The 15,100-nt window shown below is 45.2% G+C and overlaps 1 protein-coding gene across 2 annotated transcripts in view; it reads left to right on the top strand.

Moving 5' to 3' along the window:
- PTPRU (protein tyrosine phosphatase receptor type U) overlaps nucleotides 1–15,100 on the top strand; it is an 816,311-nt gene that overhangs the window by 485,514 nt on the left and 315,697 nt on the right. For both annotated transcript variants that reach the window (XM_086957511.1, XM_086957512.1), the window contains exon 8: nucleotides 13,395–13,706. In XM_086957511.1, the coding sequence (XP_086813637.1) occupies nucleotides 13,395–13,706 (312 nt within the window). The remainder of the gene's footprint in view (nucleotides 1–13,394; nucleotides 13,707–15,100) is intronic.

The following is a 15,100-nucleotide window of genomic DNA, read 5'->3' as shown; positions in this document are numbered from 1 at the left end:
TGATACCATAGAGAGGAATGTCCAGATCCGATTCACCACCGTGTGGCAGTGTCAGGTGTGGAAGCCATTTTTTTGTGACGCTTAATAAGGGATGTAGAGGGGCATAATGTACCTCAGTGGCACAGTGCTAAGCCAGCTTGCTGCCTAAATTGATGTTACATATGTTTTGAGATAGAATGCTATGTGAATGAACTGCTCCATAGGTCCTGGTTGGCACTTTGTATGGCGTCATTGCCCCTGGGTTCCTCTTTATACTTTCTACTGAACCTGGCGCTGATAGTGCAGTCCAGGAAATGGATGACACGTGAGTGCGAGCAGTGGCAGCACTAATCAGAAGGATATATGCAGCTACAATATTGCCTGTGGTGCCCGCGCTAGGTCATCCACTGGCAATCTGCGCTCATACGCGCCGCGAGATGCCCTGGGGTCCGAGCTGCCTGTTTCCTGCTTATAATGAAGATACAGCAGAATATTAATGACCGTGTGTGTGATCCTGGTCTACCTTCTTGCATTATCCGGCGGCACCTCCACGGGCATTGATGAAAGCGCAGGCATAGTCTAGTAGCTAGTTTTATACTTGCTGAAAATTATGTTTTCGCCTGTTGTCTGCCTCTCTTCTGTCATAGATATTGCTGCAGTAGCATCACCGCAGGCCATATATTGGGGGTGGTGGGAGCGGGGTGCAGAAATTGATGCATTAGCAGTACAGTCCCAACATTTGTGGTGGGGGAACCCAGTTATTGAAGCAGAAGCAGCAAACCACCACAGCCATGACATTTGGGAAGCAGGAAATTGATGCGATGTAGGAGGATTGACGCTGTTGCACCAGAGCAGCACAGGTCGGATACTTGGTACTGGAAGGGTGAATTGACATAGATGCTGTGGAGCAGCTCTGGTGGCCAATTGAGTGTGAGGCGAGGAGAGCCAGGCAGTTGCAGGAGGGCAGCATATTCTTGCTTCTTTTTTAGATTGAGCACGCCAGACCGCGCCAGCTGTCTTGTTGCCAAAGACCTATTGTCAACTTATCTGATGGCGTAAAGCCCATCCGTTTGTTCACCAAAAGTTGACTTTTTATTGTCATTCTTATTTGCTGGCTTCTTATTTGATGGTTTGCTGTGTACATCTTTTTTAAGCTTGCCTTCCTCTTCTGTGTTTCTCTGTCTCCTGGAGTATAGACCTTTTACTTGCGGTTTTCCACTGCTCACTTTTAGGCAGCTACTTTTTTCGCTTTTTACTTAAGCGCTCCATGAATGCATGTGTTTTCCAGCTGTCTCCCTCGTGTGCCTCCCCTCCCACTCCTTGTTGGTCTTTTTTGTCTGTGCGCTTCTCTCCCTTTGGCTGCTCTCACATCTATGTGCTTCTCTCCCCATACCCAGCGCTCTGTGTTGTTCTCCCTCTTCTGTGTTCTTCATTCGTGTTCTCTCCCTCGTATGCTTCTTCCCCAGCCTCCGTAAGCAGCTTATCCCCTTCTTTCCCTCACCAGCTTCCAGGTTATCCCCCGCTACCCAAGAACTATATTCCTTTATATTGAAAAAATTAACTAGTGCTAAAATAATCTTTATTTTATATCTACCATTCAAAGTGCCGCCCTCTATCTGTAGCGCACATGTGTTCTGACGTATGCATGTATTAATGAAATGATGCAACTGCCATCTCGCCTTTTTTTTTTTTTTGTGGTCATGTTGCTGTGTCCCGAAGCTGTATCGGGTGACTAAAAGCAATTGGCAAAGCCAATAGGTCTGTAAGGCTTTGCCAATGTTTTTTGGGCAGGGGACAAAGAATCGCATGATACCAGGGCCGGCCTTAGGCATGTGCAAGCTGTGCACCTGCACAGGGCCACCAAACCCCAGGGGCCACCACACCAATATATATCCTTAATATATTTATCCTCTGAGGATGGATACATATTTGTGTGGCGGCCCCTGGCAGGGATTTGGCGGCCTCCGGCTCAGTTCCATTTGTAAACACCATGATCCCCCCCCCCCTCCTTACTGGCCTCCGCTCTCTGCCCCACCCGGACCCCTTCTTCCCGGGGCCCCCTACCTACCGCTCCCTGCCCCATGGCCACCATGACCCTAGAGCCGCCCCTGATGATACAAATCACATGATTTAAGTTTGCTCCGTTGTGATTTCCATTGCGGCCCCCGGGGGAATGCAGGTCGACAGACTAGTCTTCCCCCGGGGTATTCGCGCGAGGACACGGCGGGCGGATGTGAGGTAGGGGGTTTAGGTCAGGGGTGGGAGGGGTTAGATAGGAGGTTATTTAAGGGGGACAGGAAGGGAACGACTTCCTTTCCTGTCCCCGGTGCCTCAGGGGAAAGTTAGGTTTTGCCACCCGCCCACCCTACAAGGAGAAGGGTTTTTGGGTGCGGTGTTTTTTCTGGTTGCCGTGTTGGGCAACGTGCCAGTTTAGGACAGGATGGCAAGGGGGAGACGTTCCGGGAACCGGGAGGGGTGGGGAGTCCATGACGGGCAGAATCACCCTTACAGGGAGGGGGTTACAGGCGCAGGATGGGAGAGAGTGGTAGACGGGAGTGCGATGGACAGAAATGACCGAGGAGTCGGGAAGTGGAAAGGGGGAAGTGAATGGGATGCAAAGAGGTTGTGGTGTGATTTGGGAATGGATGGTGGAGCACGTGAGTGAATGACGGTTGAAAGGCAGAATGTTGGGGGGATTGTTAAAGTTGATAAGTTGATAATGTTATGTTTTGATAATCTGTCATGCCTGTCCTAATAAATGGCCTTTTACGCAAAACTGATGCGTGGAGTGGTTCATTGCGCGATGACCCTTGCAAATGCTCTTTGCCGCTGCTCTGCCCTCTTTTTCCTCAAAGAAGGGTCACGCCTGCGCACTGACGCCCTGTGTCCTTGAGCGCGCGCCTTGTGGTGCTCTTTGGTTCCTTTGAGCCTACAGCAGCACCGGCCACAAACACCTCTTAACAGCTCAATGCGCAGCTCAATCGTAAACATCCAGAGCACTCGGTTTACCATATTTGTCTTGCATTATTGATGCGTTTTAGACATGCAAGCTTGCAAAAACTCCCCCTGCTGAGCTGCGCCATCACCGCAGATCCTGATCAGAGCCGATGCTTCGGCGCCGCGTCCCCATAGAACACAGCACCTGCTCCGGATTGATCCAACCAATGTACGACCACAGCATGGAGCCACCAGAGAGGCCCGTGAGGAAGCAAGGAGGGAGGCCATGAAAGCTGCGCGCTTGTTATTCAAAAATAGTGACATACCTCACAGAGACCATCTGTATGTTAGACCACGCCTACACGGGGCCTGGAAAACGACTGTGGGAAACCCTCAACTGCAGACCTGAAATGTAGTAAGAGGCGCAAGGGGCCAAGTAGCTGTCACATATGCACTACATAGAAAAAATGGGAACATAATTTAACAGAAATAAAAATGAAGTTCCGTCGAGTGAGTGACTTTGTATTTTATAGTTTTTGGGGATGAATATGGTATACAGAAAACAGTTCATGCTGTTGCTCCAAAAATGTGTAGTGCTGCATTTCAAAATATCTGAGGACTACACGTTTTGCACTTCTGACTGTTTGCTCTGGAGCTCGAACTGGTTGCGTGAGTTTACAGTTCCACAGCACTAATGGTTTCACTTGGGGCTTCCGTTCCAGAGCACTGACTGCTTGCTTAAAGTTACATTTCCTCTATGCTTACTCTTCATTAGGGCTACAGTGTAGGGGTGCTGCCTGTTGACTTACGCTTACAGTTCCAGGGTCTGACTTTTCGCAAGGGCCTTCTGCCAAGACCACTCCCTGTTTACTTGGGGCTGACTTTTGGCTTGATCCAACAATTGCAGTGTGATTACTCTTTGATTGAGGATACAGTTCTAGAGCACTGACAGACGCTTAGGCTTGTAGTTATACAGCGGCAACTACAGTTTGGTCTACAGTTCTGGAGTGTCGACTGTTTACTTGGGTTCTCTCATACAGGGTTTTTCCAATAGACCTCAACATTTGTAAGGAATTTAGTGGGAAGCAGATCGGACCTGTGGGTTGGAGCCCCGCAGGGCTGACCTTTAGCATGGTCGAGTTGTCCCCGCGCCTGGGGCGATGACCTTCACAGGAACTCCGAGGCAGCATGCAGCAGTCTCCCTACAACCTGGCTTCAAAGAAAAATGTAGTAAACATTGTTCTGAAGTCTGTTTCTCCTTTCTGCTTTTCCCCCTCACCTTCTACCTACTCCACCCGTTTCCCCAACACACTGACAATTAGAGATGACAAGTGGGAGGAGAGGCACCAAATGTTGTCTCACCAATGGTGCTATGTGAGGAAAGGCCAGCTCTGAAGTCAGGCGCGCCAACTTTGAGGCTTAATTAAGCTTTACCGGAGTAACCCCACTCTCACTGTGTGACAGATGATCAACAATCACAGAATTTGAGCTGTGTAAATAAAAACTTGTCAAATCTCACTCTTTAGGCGCAAGTCTCACTGCTTGGAGAATGGTTCCCCATTGAGTCATACTCGTCAGCTGTGAGAGACTCTTGCTCTGATATTCATTTTTTTCTCCTCTCCAATCTCAGTGACACATCAGTATAAATACATTTTCCCTCTTTGGTCCTATTTTCTCTGTTAACACACAAACATTTAGCCACATAACCAGAAATTTGAAACCTATAGATTCCTGGCAATTAAGATGTGTCTTAATCCTGAAATCAAAGAAGTGGGGTTTTGAGGGCAAAGAGGCAAAACTCTTAATCTGTAGTTTACTTGAAACGAGGCAAGGATGTGCTTTGTAAAGAGAAAGAAGCACAGAGTATTTATAACTCAAAGTTGACAGTCCACTTCCCTATTAAAGAGGGAGTGTTGGTCAATCTGTTATTGTCTTTCTACAGTGTTTCCGGTCTGCCATGGAACGGACAGCATCAGGGCTGGTCCCCAATCCTGTGCACTGGGGTAAAAGCTCAGCGTGCCAATGGGAAGACGTGGGCAAGGAAGATCTGAGCCTACCTTATCGATGACATGTCAAGCTTGCTCTACTACAGGGATGGTGCACACGGCCCAACAAGGAAAGAGTTTAATTAGTTATCATAATTAGACACCCATACCAGATGCTGCAGTTAATGAGGAACATGAACCCTCTGCCAATACGCTGCAAGGCTCTCAGGCGAGATCATGATGAGCTAATGAAGATGAGGCTGCAGCTACCCTTTAGCTTGGAGAGGGAGGCGAGAGAGGTGTGAAGAAATAAAAACTGCTTCCTGAATCAGAAACAATCTCAAAGATATCATAAATTACAAAAATGGGAAAAATCGGTCCGCTGTGGTGGGAAGCAGCACCATTATCTCCGAACATCTCACAACTTACTGCCACCTTTTAATGAGGAGGAGCAGCCCACAATCAGAAATGTTGCATTTGCAGATATTCCTTAGATAACATTCAGTTTTAGGTTCAGTAATGCGAATTAAATGTTGGGTGATGTTATAATCTCAAAGCTGCTTCAATTAAAGAAGGGTTCTGACTGATTGTGTCTTCCAGTGCGGTGAGACTGGAACGCTTTGATGATGACACTCGAACGAAAACCAACTTCACTCTGCTGTTGAACAAAATATGTGGCGATTTGTCCCCTGTAACATGTAACGAAAAAAAATCCCCAGGATAATCCACACGCATGGAACAGGCCCATTGCGATATGTACTGGAGTAGATACACTGCCCATGAACGTCTACCTCCATGAAATCACCTCCAGATGGCAGCATAGGTCTGGTGAGGATTGTCTCTTTAGCACCTTTCTTCTCAAATGAATAGAGACAGTTGCGTTTCATGGCCTATGAGACATAGGTTGCAAGGTGATGTCCCACGGGATCCCTGATCTAGTCCTCATGCTTACCACTGATCTGACATATTAAAACACCCTCAAGTTTCTTTAAAAAGAATATAGGTTCGTGTTTAGCTCAAGAATATTAAATATGTTGATTCTCCAAGTTGCCATTAAACAAAAAAATAATGGTTTGCAAAAGTTCATGTGACTAATATTCACGCAAAAATGTTATAGTGTTAGCCCGCTCTTTTGTAGTCTCCATGAAATCCATTTTCAAGGTATTGTGTTTTACCGCTGCCCGCCCCATAGCATCACAGATTCAATTCATGTGTTTGCTTATGAGCGAAAGGCACACCTTGACCTACCGCATGTTTTCATTTGTGGAGTATTTGCACACCCTCCCAGGATGCTGAAATACCATTTCATCACTCAAGAAAATTGAGCAAGTGCTTTCTGACCTTGCACCCCCGTTGATATTGAAGCCATAGATTTTATGATTTGAAAGAGTTAATTGAATTTGGGTCAGAAACATGTCGGAGCAGCGGTCCAATAATATCACGTGTCGGAGAGCATTTGCGTCATCTGGACACGCCACATTACTTTATTATCTTTTTATGGCTCATACACCATATCTACAAACGGGAGATGGGGCTATGAAGTATATGAGTTTTTAAGATCTCAAGGGATCCGCCTTTTTATCCCGAGAGACCTCTTCGAATCAAACACGGCCTCTTGTCTGTACCAGCAGAAAGAAAATATATGTGAATCATTTCAACTATATCTCGCAGGATTAGCAGAAAAGAGGAAACTGCAGTGATGTTGCCTATTTGTTGTTCTTGGCAGGGGCCTGTAGCTTGGGAATCTAGGCACAGCGAGCAATGGATCCACGTTTGTCTGCACCCCCTCAAACAGAGCAAGAGTCTTAAATGGGTTGGAAGTACTGGAGCCAGTGCTCTTTATGCACTGGGTTTAATACTTGTATGCCCTTGGAACAGGGTTTCTTTGTTCTTTTTTTTTTTTTTTACCTTTGTTATTATAATACATTGCTAAACTTATCAATAAGGGTTCTTATGGAGTGCGGCTAATCACCCGTTAAGGTCTCAAGGCTTGGAGGTGGGGGGGGGGTAAAGGGGAGAGGGTCTGCAGTTCAATCGAAGAGCCGGGTCTTGAGGTCCATTTTGAATTGAGGCAGTGAAGGTGATTGCCTGAGATGTAGAGGTATGAAAGCTGCTACCCATCTGCCAGTGCTTGACGGCTCATTCTGAGGCCAGGTCTAGCCCATTTTCCTGGGCAGCTGCTTCTATGCTGAGAGTGAACTGAGCTGCATAACGTATTTTCCCCTCTGTAACAAAAAACGGCTCCCTTGTAAGGGAACACAGTTGCAGGGGTTGTGTAGAGAGAAGGCACTATGCGTCTCTAGAACAGCTCTGGGACATTAGAGCAAGAGTATGGGAGGAGAGTACGCAGGCTGTACGCGATTCAGCAGTGCAACTCATTGGAGACGACCCGCTCTGGAGAAACTCTACCCTCGACCCTGCTTCATGAAGTGTTTGTACAAGAATAGCTTTCTCAGAACGTCAAATCCATTTTAGAAAATGCCCTTCATGTCAGGTTTTTCTGCGGTCTTTTTTTTTGCAGGATCACATAGTTTTTGTCCTATTTTCATCCTGTCTTCATTGCTGATCATATACCCTGTCCATTTCTGCCCCTGTGTCTCACTTGTTTTCTTGTTACCCCTATCCTTTGTCCCTACCAATTCTCTTGTGCCTGCAGCCCACTTATACTCTAGTTTCGATAACATCTCTGTGCACCGTGGTATCTCCCACCTTTAGCCTAGCGCCTTAATCTCTGCCTTTACCCCTGCATCTCTACCCTAACCTATACCCTTGTATATATACCCCAATTTAGACCATGGCACACCAGGCCCTGCATATACCCCACTATCCTAATCCTACCTCCACCTATACATTAGCAACTGAAATCTTATGTTATCTCTACCGTAGCACCACTATCCCAGTCTGTAACCCAGTTTACCTTCTCTTCCCTATACCCTTGTATGTCTCTCCCTTCCTATATATGCCCTGATGCTTCTAGCTCAGGCTATATTCCTGTACTTCACAGCTGCCTATGTCCTTCAACCCCTATCCATCTATACACTTGTACCACTAGACTTGTCTAAAGCCTAGTAAATCATAACTTCACCCTAGATTCCAGTTGTTACCCTGTGCTTCTACCATTAATTTTACTGCAGTGCACCTAACACTATCTGAACGCTACTTTGTCTAGACCTCACGACTTTTACAACTATATACACCACTTTACAGGTACTCTCATCTATTCCCTGTGACTTTACACCGGGTACTCCCTGGTTCTTCTGTCATTGCCTGTACCCTGGTTCCTTGACAGTTACCTCTAGCCCCATTTATACCATAGTACATCGAATCAGATGTACAGCTCATTGCCTTTACCACTTTCCTTTAATATTGCTGATTTTTTCCCACTCTTTTCTTGTCATTTTCTTGTCGCTCTTGCCCCCTTCTCTTATATTCCATGAAATTCACTTTGACCAGCCTGAAGTAGTCAGGTTAGATTATTCTGAACTGATGTATAGCTAAGTACTCCTATGCATGCACTCTGAAAACAGTAGCTATGCACAGGCTCCACGTTTTCTGTCATTTTTGTAAAGGGCAACAACCATTTTGATCATATTCCACCATGAACGCATAGAGGAGATGGCCCTCACCTGCCCTACATGATTCAGATATGGCCGCATAGGACCTAGGGGTTGAGCTCTGGGATCCATTCTGCTACATCGTTTAAATCTGAACTCCGCCATGTATTGTATTGTAATTGCATTTATATAGCGCTTACTACCCCTGACGAGGCGTTAAAGTGCTTTTTCAGCGAGTAACACGCTACTGAATTAGTATTAGAATTAGTATAGTGAAAAACGAAAGTAAAAGTAATTTGAGTGGTGGACATATTAGTCCGTTATTTGGATTGAAAAGGATAGTGGAGTGACACTGGGTGCCACATAAGTACGCTACACGAATGCTACAGCAAAGAGGCACTGAGAGTTAGTGGCACAAGTGGAAATGCTGCCTTTTTGGCACACATTGATGAAAGTCCTGCTCCCTCCCAGGGAGAGGCGCATCATGAGTACCAAACATTCATGGCAAACACAAGGAGATGATGGACGGAGCGCTGAAACTTTTCACACTCCCCCCCAGTCACAGATCTGGATTGAATCCTTCATCATTCTTTAGCTCAGTTCCCCACCTTAGTTCAGACCCAGCTATATGCAAATCAGCCTTGACCCTGTGCCTCATGGGAACAGTCCAGCCCGAATTGCCAAGCCAGGGCTTCCCTGAACCGGAAACAAGCTTCCTGGGACTGGTTTCTGGGTAACACCCTTCATCAGCCAGACTAGATTGAATCCAGGGGCAAAGTGAGCAAGGGACCCACATCTCGACATACCCTGCCAAATTAGAGCGAACAAAGTAAACACAATTTGATGAAATGTCAGTTTGAGTTGGACTGTTCCCATTGGGCGCAGTGTCAGGACTGATTTGCATATGGCTGGGTCCAAACTGGAATGGCATGGTGAGCAAACAAAACAATCGATTTAGGCCCAGATCTCTGCACTGGGGTGAATGTATGACATTGTTCTGCATTCTGTCCATCAATTTTTTTTTAGCATTTACCAAACATTCATGCACTGGAGTAGATCAGGTAGCCACATGTGATAGGCCCACTATTCAGAGTCCTTTTGTAGGACCACTCCTGTGCTACTCTGGGAGAACCTCTGACACTGTGACAAAACTCACGTCAGGTGCACACCATGAAGTTCTTTGAGATTGTTGAGGTTCCAGCTGACCTAAAAACAACTGGATTTTGCTAAATTTCAAATTGGAACATGGCATCTATTTGGATTGTACTACTTCAATTCCATGAACATGATACTAAACGAGGTAGCCCCACTCCAACTAAAGAGAGTCTCCACAAAAGATTCTCAACCTTGGTACGATGGAAGACTCAATGAGGACAGAAGATCCCTAAGATTATCTGAACACAGATGGAGAGCAGCTCCATCCGCTAATCGCCTCAAGATAGTAAGAAAGAAAAGAAATGCATACTATAGAAAGATCAAGCATGCTAACGCAGACTTCTTTAGCCACCAATTAGACCAGGCAAAAAAACGTCCCCAAAAACTTATTGAGTTATTCAAATCTCAATCTATGGATGGACCGCACCAACCTCAAGATAAATTAGGACCACGACCTAACAGTGATGAATTTGCTTCCTTCTTCACTCAGAACACCGATACCATAAAGAAGGAGCTTCTCAACGATCTTATCACACACTCTACCGCACATACAAACCCCTCATCTTCCCCTCTAAATTCCCCATATCGAATCTCTTCAAAGTTCGACCTAAAACATAACGCATCATGGTCATCCTTCACTACCTACAGTGAGGAATCAATTCTCAAAATGCTTACTACCTTAAATCCTACCAATCACCTTGCTGATCCCCTTCCAGCAAACTTTGTAAAAGACTTAACCCCGCTGCAGCCTCTTTGGACCAAGATCATTAATAACTCCTTATGCCACGGTTGCATCCCTGACACCCACAAGGCCGGGCAGGTATCTCCCATTCTAAAGAAACCTACGACTGACACTGCTGTCTTAAATCATTACCGTCCTATATCCAACATCCCTACCTTGATGAAAACGGAGCATGCCTACTCATTTTGCTAGACCTGTCATCAGCCTTTGATACTGTCAAACTCGATAACCCGATTGACCTTCTAAAACACAGAATGGGATTAGCCGGTTCAGTTCTAAGCTGGTTAATTCGTTCCTGCAAGATAGATCACAATGAATCAAGGTCAATTACTCCCTGTCCAAACCTGTCCCAGTCACTTTAGGAGTCTCACAAGGATCTGCATTTTCTCCGACACTGTTAAATCTTTTCATGGAACCCCTCACTGAAATTCTCTACTTGTCTAACGTGCCATATCACAAGTAGGCTGACGACATACAACTATATCTCAAGATCCATACCTTGGAAGACATCAAATCGCTCAACACCACTCTCGCGAAAACTCAAACATGGCTGGCAGAAAATCATCTAAAACTGAATGCCCTTAAAACCAAATTCCTCCTCGTCGCTCCCCCCGCCCAAGTACCCCTACGGCAAGACTGGATCAAACACCTTACCGCACTCAACTGTCAACCTCTCATCGTTGATTCAGCAAAATCGTTGGTAATATCTCTGGACAGAAACCTCAATATGCAAGAACACATCAGCAATGCAATGAAGGGAGGAAACTTTCAGATAAATACTTTGAGAAAATTGAAACCTTTCCTGCCAGAAAAGGACTTCAAGCTGGCAGTACAAGCTCTAGACATTCCAAGAGTGGATTACGGAAGTATTGCTCTTTGTGGCCTACCCAGAGCTGCAACGGCTCCTCTGAGAGCCTCAATCAACACCGCAGCTAGACTTATCACTGGCTCCAAAAGAAGCTCCCATATATCCCCTGACCTAAACTTCCTTAATTGGCTACCCTTTGAAGCCAGAATTCATCTGAAAATAGCTTGTATGACGTATAAAGCCATCCATCACAATATACCCAGTTATCTGGCACAGAAACTGGTGCCCTCTTGTCGTGTCAGATCCTCAAGAAGTTCTATCAACCTTCTCCTGAAACCGCAAAGATTCAACAAAAAGGAAACATACAAGCAATCCTTTTCAGGGATGGCGCCCAGAATTTTGAAGAATCTACCCCCAGAAACCAGACGTAATCCCTCTACTGCATCTTTCAAAAAAGAAGTGACGGTGCTTCTCATGGCTAAACTTACTTGAGCAGGGACTACTGTTATTCTCCGACCCAATGTATCCTCTACTCGGAACCTTACAAGGTCCTCTGCCCAGCCAGAGACTCTAGATATTTATCTTTATCTATATTATGCTTGAAACTCATTGTACGTTTTTTGTTATGTTTCATATACCGCCTGTCAAAGACAGAACGATTACACTAGCACAGTCTATCTGGGATCTCTACACTATTTACCTTGTTTCTATGTAACTAAGACTCTACCTTGTAAAGTGCTCTGATACCCGCAAGGGTCTCGTTCGCGATGTATAAAACTCTCAAAATAAAAAATAAACTAAATAAAACATGTTGTAATGGTTAAATAATATACAACAGACAAACCATCCTTTATTGAAGAAGGTGAGGGTGCCTGTGAGGTCTTCCCAGAGTGGGAGGAAGGTTTTTTGTGTTGTTGAATGCGAATGCATTGTTTTGGAAATATTTGACTCCAAAACAGTAGAACCTGTTGCCCTCGCCCAGGATGTAGAAAACTGATGGCCCTATGTAAATATGATTAAGTAATTCTCCTGGTGAAACTGTGGCCTGGTCAGGGAAGAAAGCAGCGACTGGTAGTATCAGAAATTGTCCTGCTTATCTGAAGTTGGTTTTCCTCCAGGTGAGCACATGGGTATAGGATCCCAGTGCTGTGGTTTATGGGATAGTGGCCCGCAGAAGGCAAGAAAATGGGGACTTAAGAGTAAAATGAATTCTAAAACAGATTCTCACCATACATACACCTTGTTTGCCATCCGTCCCAACCAAAGAAAATAACATTTAATGTCACAGTAAATAGTTAGGATTGCTGGTTAATGGGAATAAATTCAATACAAGTTCAATAATAGCCTACGGCACCATACCGTGAGACTAGAAGAGCTAGGTAAATGCACCAATACAAGAAAATATACTAACAAATATACAAAACCTGTCACGTTCCTAACAAGTATGAACTATGGAGGAGGGAATACTTGTAAAGTTTACCACCATTGGGGTTCTCTTATAGTTTAAGATTAGAAGATTAGACATGAATGACCCGAGTAATGCATTATATAAATGTGATTGAGCTGTCAATTACACACCATATGATGTTCCTCAATGGATAAATATTTTAGTCACGTGTAGTAAGAGTTGAGGGTCCTTCTACTTGCCATATATCAGTGCCCTAGGAAATATATGGTTCCATCCAGTAGTTAAAGAACGTGGTCTGAGCATTTCACCTATATTGTATCTATCTTTGGTTAACCTTGAATATGACCATCTGTTTGTATAGCTGGTTAAACACCAGACAAAGAAAAAATGTACCTTATGAACTAAACTGTGAACTTATTGATGTTTTCATGTTTTACGAATTCACATTAATATTGGAGACCTTCTTAAATAATGCTTCCAACCCTAAAAATTAAAAATGTCTCTTAAAGGGACAGACCACTGTTAGTGCTGACAGTTTTTTGGTGCCAAATTAAGATAAAGTTTAAACAGTATTTGTGTTCACTGTAAGCTTCTACTACACCATAGTAGACAGGTCTTCCCCTTGAATGGGCTGATCCTTCACTTCGTTAGGTGGATCTTCGCCTTCAGTGGGTTGATCCTCCCCTTCAGTCGGCCAATATATGCCACATTGGGTGTGTCATCCTCCTGAAGTGAAAATCAAGTGTTGGTGTCAGAGGATGACTTAGTCTTCCACTGTGTTCTAACCATTTTCCTTTCCTCTTTCTTTTTTCTTTAACTCCAACAGAGCCGATGAGAGCCCCAAAAGACCTGGGCTTTGCTGAGATCCAGCCACGGCAACTGACCTTGCAATGGGAGCCGCTGGGGTACAACGTGACCCGCTGCCACAGCTACAGTGTCTCTCTCTGCTACCGCTACTACCTAGGCAACCCCGGGCGCAACCAGACAGTGCGGGAATGTGTCAAAATAGAACGGAGCCTGAACCGCTACACACTCAAGAACCTGCGTCCCTATCGCAATGTGCATGTCAAGTTGGTGCTCGCTAACCCAGAAGGACGCAAGGAGGGCAAAGAGGTGACCTTCCAGACCGACGAAGATAGTAAGAACTTATTCTTTTATAATGTGATTGCTATCATATTTTTGGTGTTACCTAGCTCTGTTTAAAACAGCTGATTTTATTTCTCAATGTAATGGTGCTCAATTTATTGACATCAGATGGGTAAGAACTTGACTTGGAGAGTACTGAACAGTAAGTAAGGACCCTCGTGGTCAAAAGTGGTGCCCCACAGTATTGTAATATTATTGCTACAGGAAATTTCGCCTCTGGGTTTTAGATTGTCATCAGATTTATTTATTTATTTATAGAGCGCAACATTCCTCCTAGGGGATATCACGACGCTGAGGATTACATTGATGAGTAGGGTCCGTGAGGTTGATGGATCAGATATCAGTCTTTGCGGAATAAGTGTGTTTCAAGATTTCTCCTGAAGACGTATTCTTTGGTCAGCCTGAGTTCGACTGGGACTCGTTCCAGTGCCATGCTGCAGGATGTGAGAAGCTACGGCCTCCCGTTCTAGATTTATTTATCTTTTTTTTTGTTTCTGCAAGAGCGAGTTGTTAGTGATCTGGTAGGAGTGTAGAAGCGTATTTTGTTCTGGAGGATCATGGGGCCTCTGTTGTGGAGTGTCCTTTGGGCATGTCCAAGGAGCTTGAAGCAGGCTCTTTGGCGCATGGACAGTCAGTGGAGTTGTTATAGGCAGTCCTTTGTTGAGCTGTATTTGTCTTTGTTGCACACTAGTTTTGCTGCAGCATTCTGCACCACCTGTAGTCGTTTTAATAGGTAATCTGGCATGACCACGAAAAGGGCATTGCCATAGTTCAGCCTGCTGACCAGCAGGGCCTGTGCCACTGTTTTCCTGCTTTCCAGGGGGATCCATGGGAATAGCCTTTTTAGAAGTTTCAAGGTGGCAAAACTTTTTCCACATAGTGTTTCATCAATAGTTACGCCTACGTTTTTGGCACAGTGTGGGTCAGGGGCATCTCCCAAGGAGGAGGGCCACCAGGAAGTGACCCAGATATGTTTGGCTTCTCCGAGGAGCAGGATCTCAGTTTTGTCTGCATTTAGCTTTAGACAGTGATCTGCCATCCAATTAGCCATTTCGGTAAGGCAGCTGTTAAGTTTCGTTTTGGTGTCTTCCTGCCCCTTCCCTATAGTGATTGTAAGTTGCGTGTCATCTGCGTAGGAGCATACACCAAAACCCCATTTTGTCCCAATTTGTGCCAGGGGTGAAACATAGGCATTGCACAGCGTGGGACTGAGGGATGCTCCCTGCGGGACACCGCATTTCAGTTGTTTAGGTTTGGATGAGAAGGCTCCTAGCTGTACAGTTTGGGTTCTGTTGCACAGGATGGAACTGAGCCATTCAAGGGCTTTTCCGTTTATTCCTTTCTCATGTAAGTTTTCTAGTAGAAGGTGGCGACAGACCATGTTGA

The sequence above is a fragment of the Lissotriton vulgaris genome, chromosome 2_1 (genome assembly GCF_964263255.1).
Source record: "Lissotriton vulgaris chromosome 2_1, aLisVul1.2, whole genome shotgun sequence".
NCBI classification, from domain to species: Eukaryota; Metazoa; Chordata; class Amphibia; order Caudata; family Salamandridae; genus Lissotriton; species Lissotriton vulgaris.
This window is presented reverse-complemented; position numbering and strand designations above follow the sequence as displayed.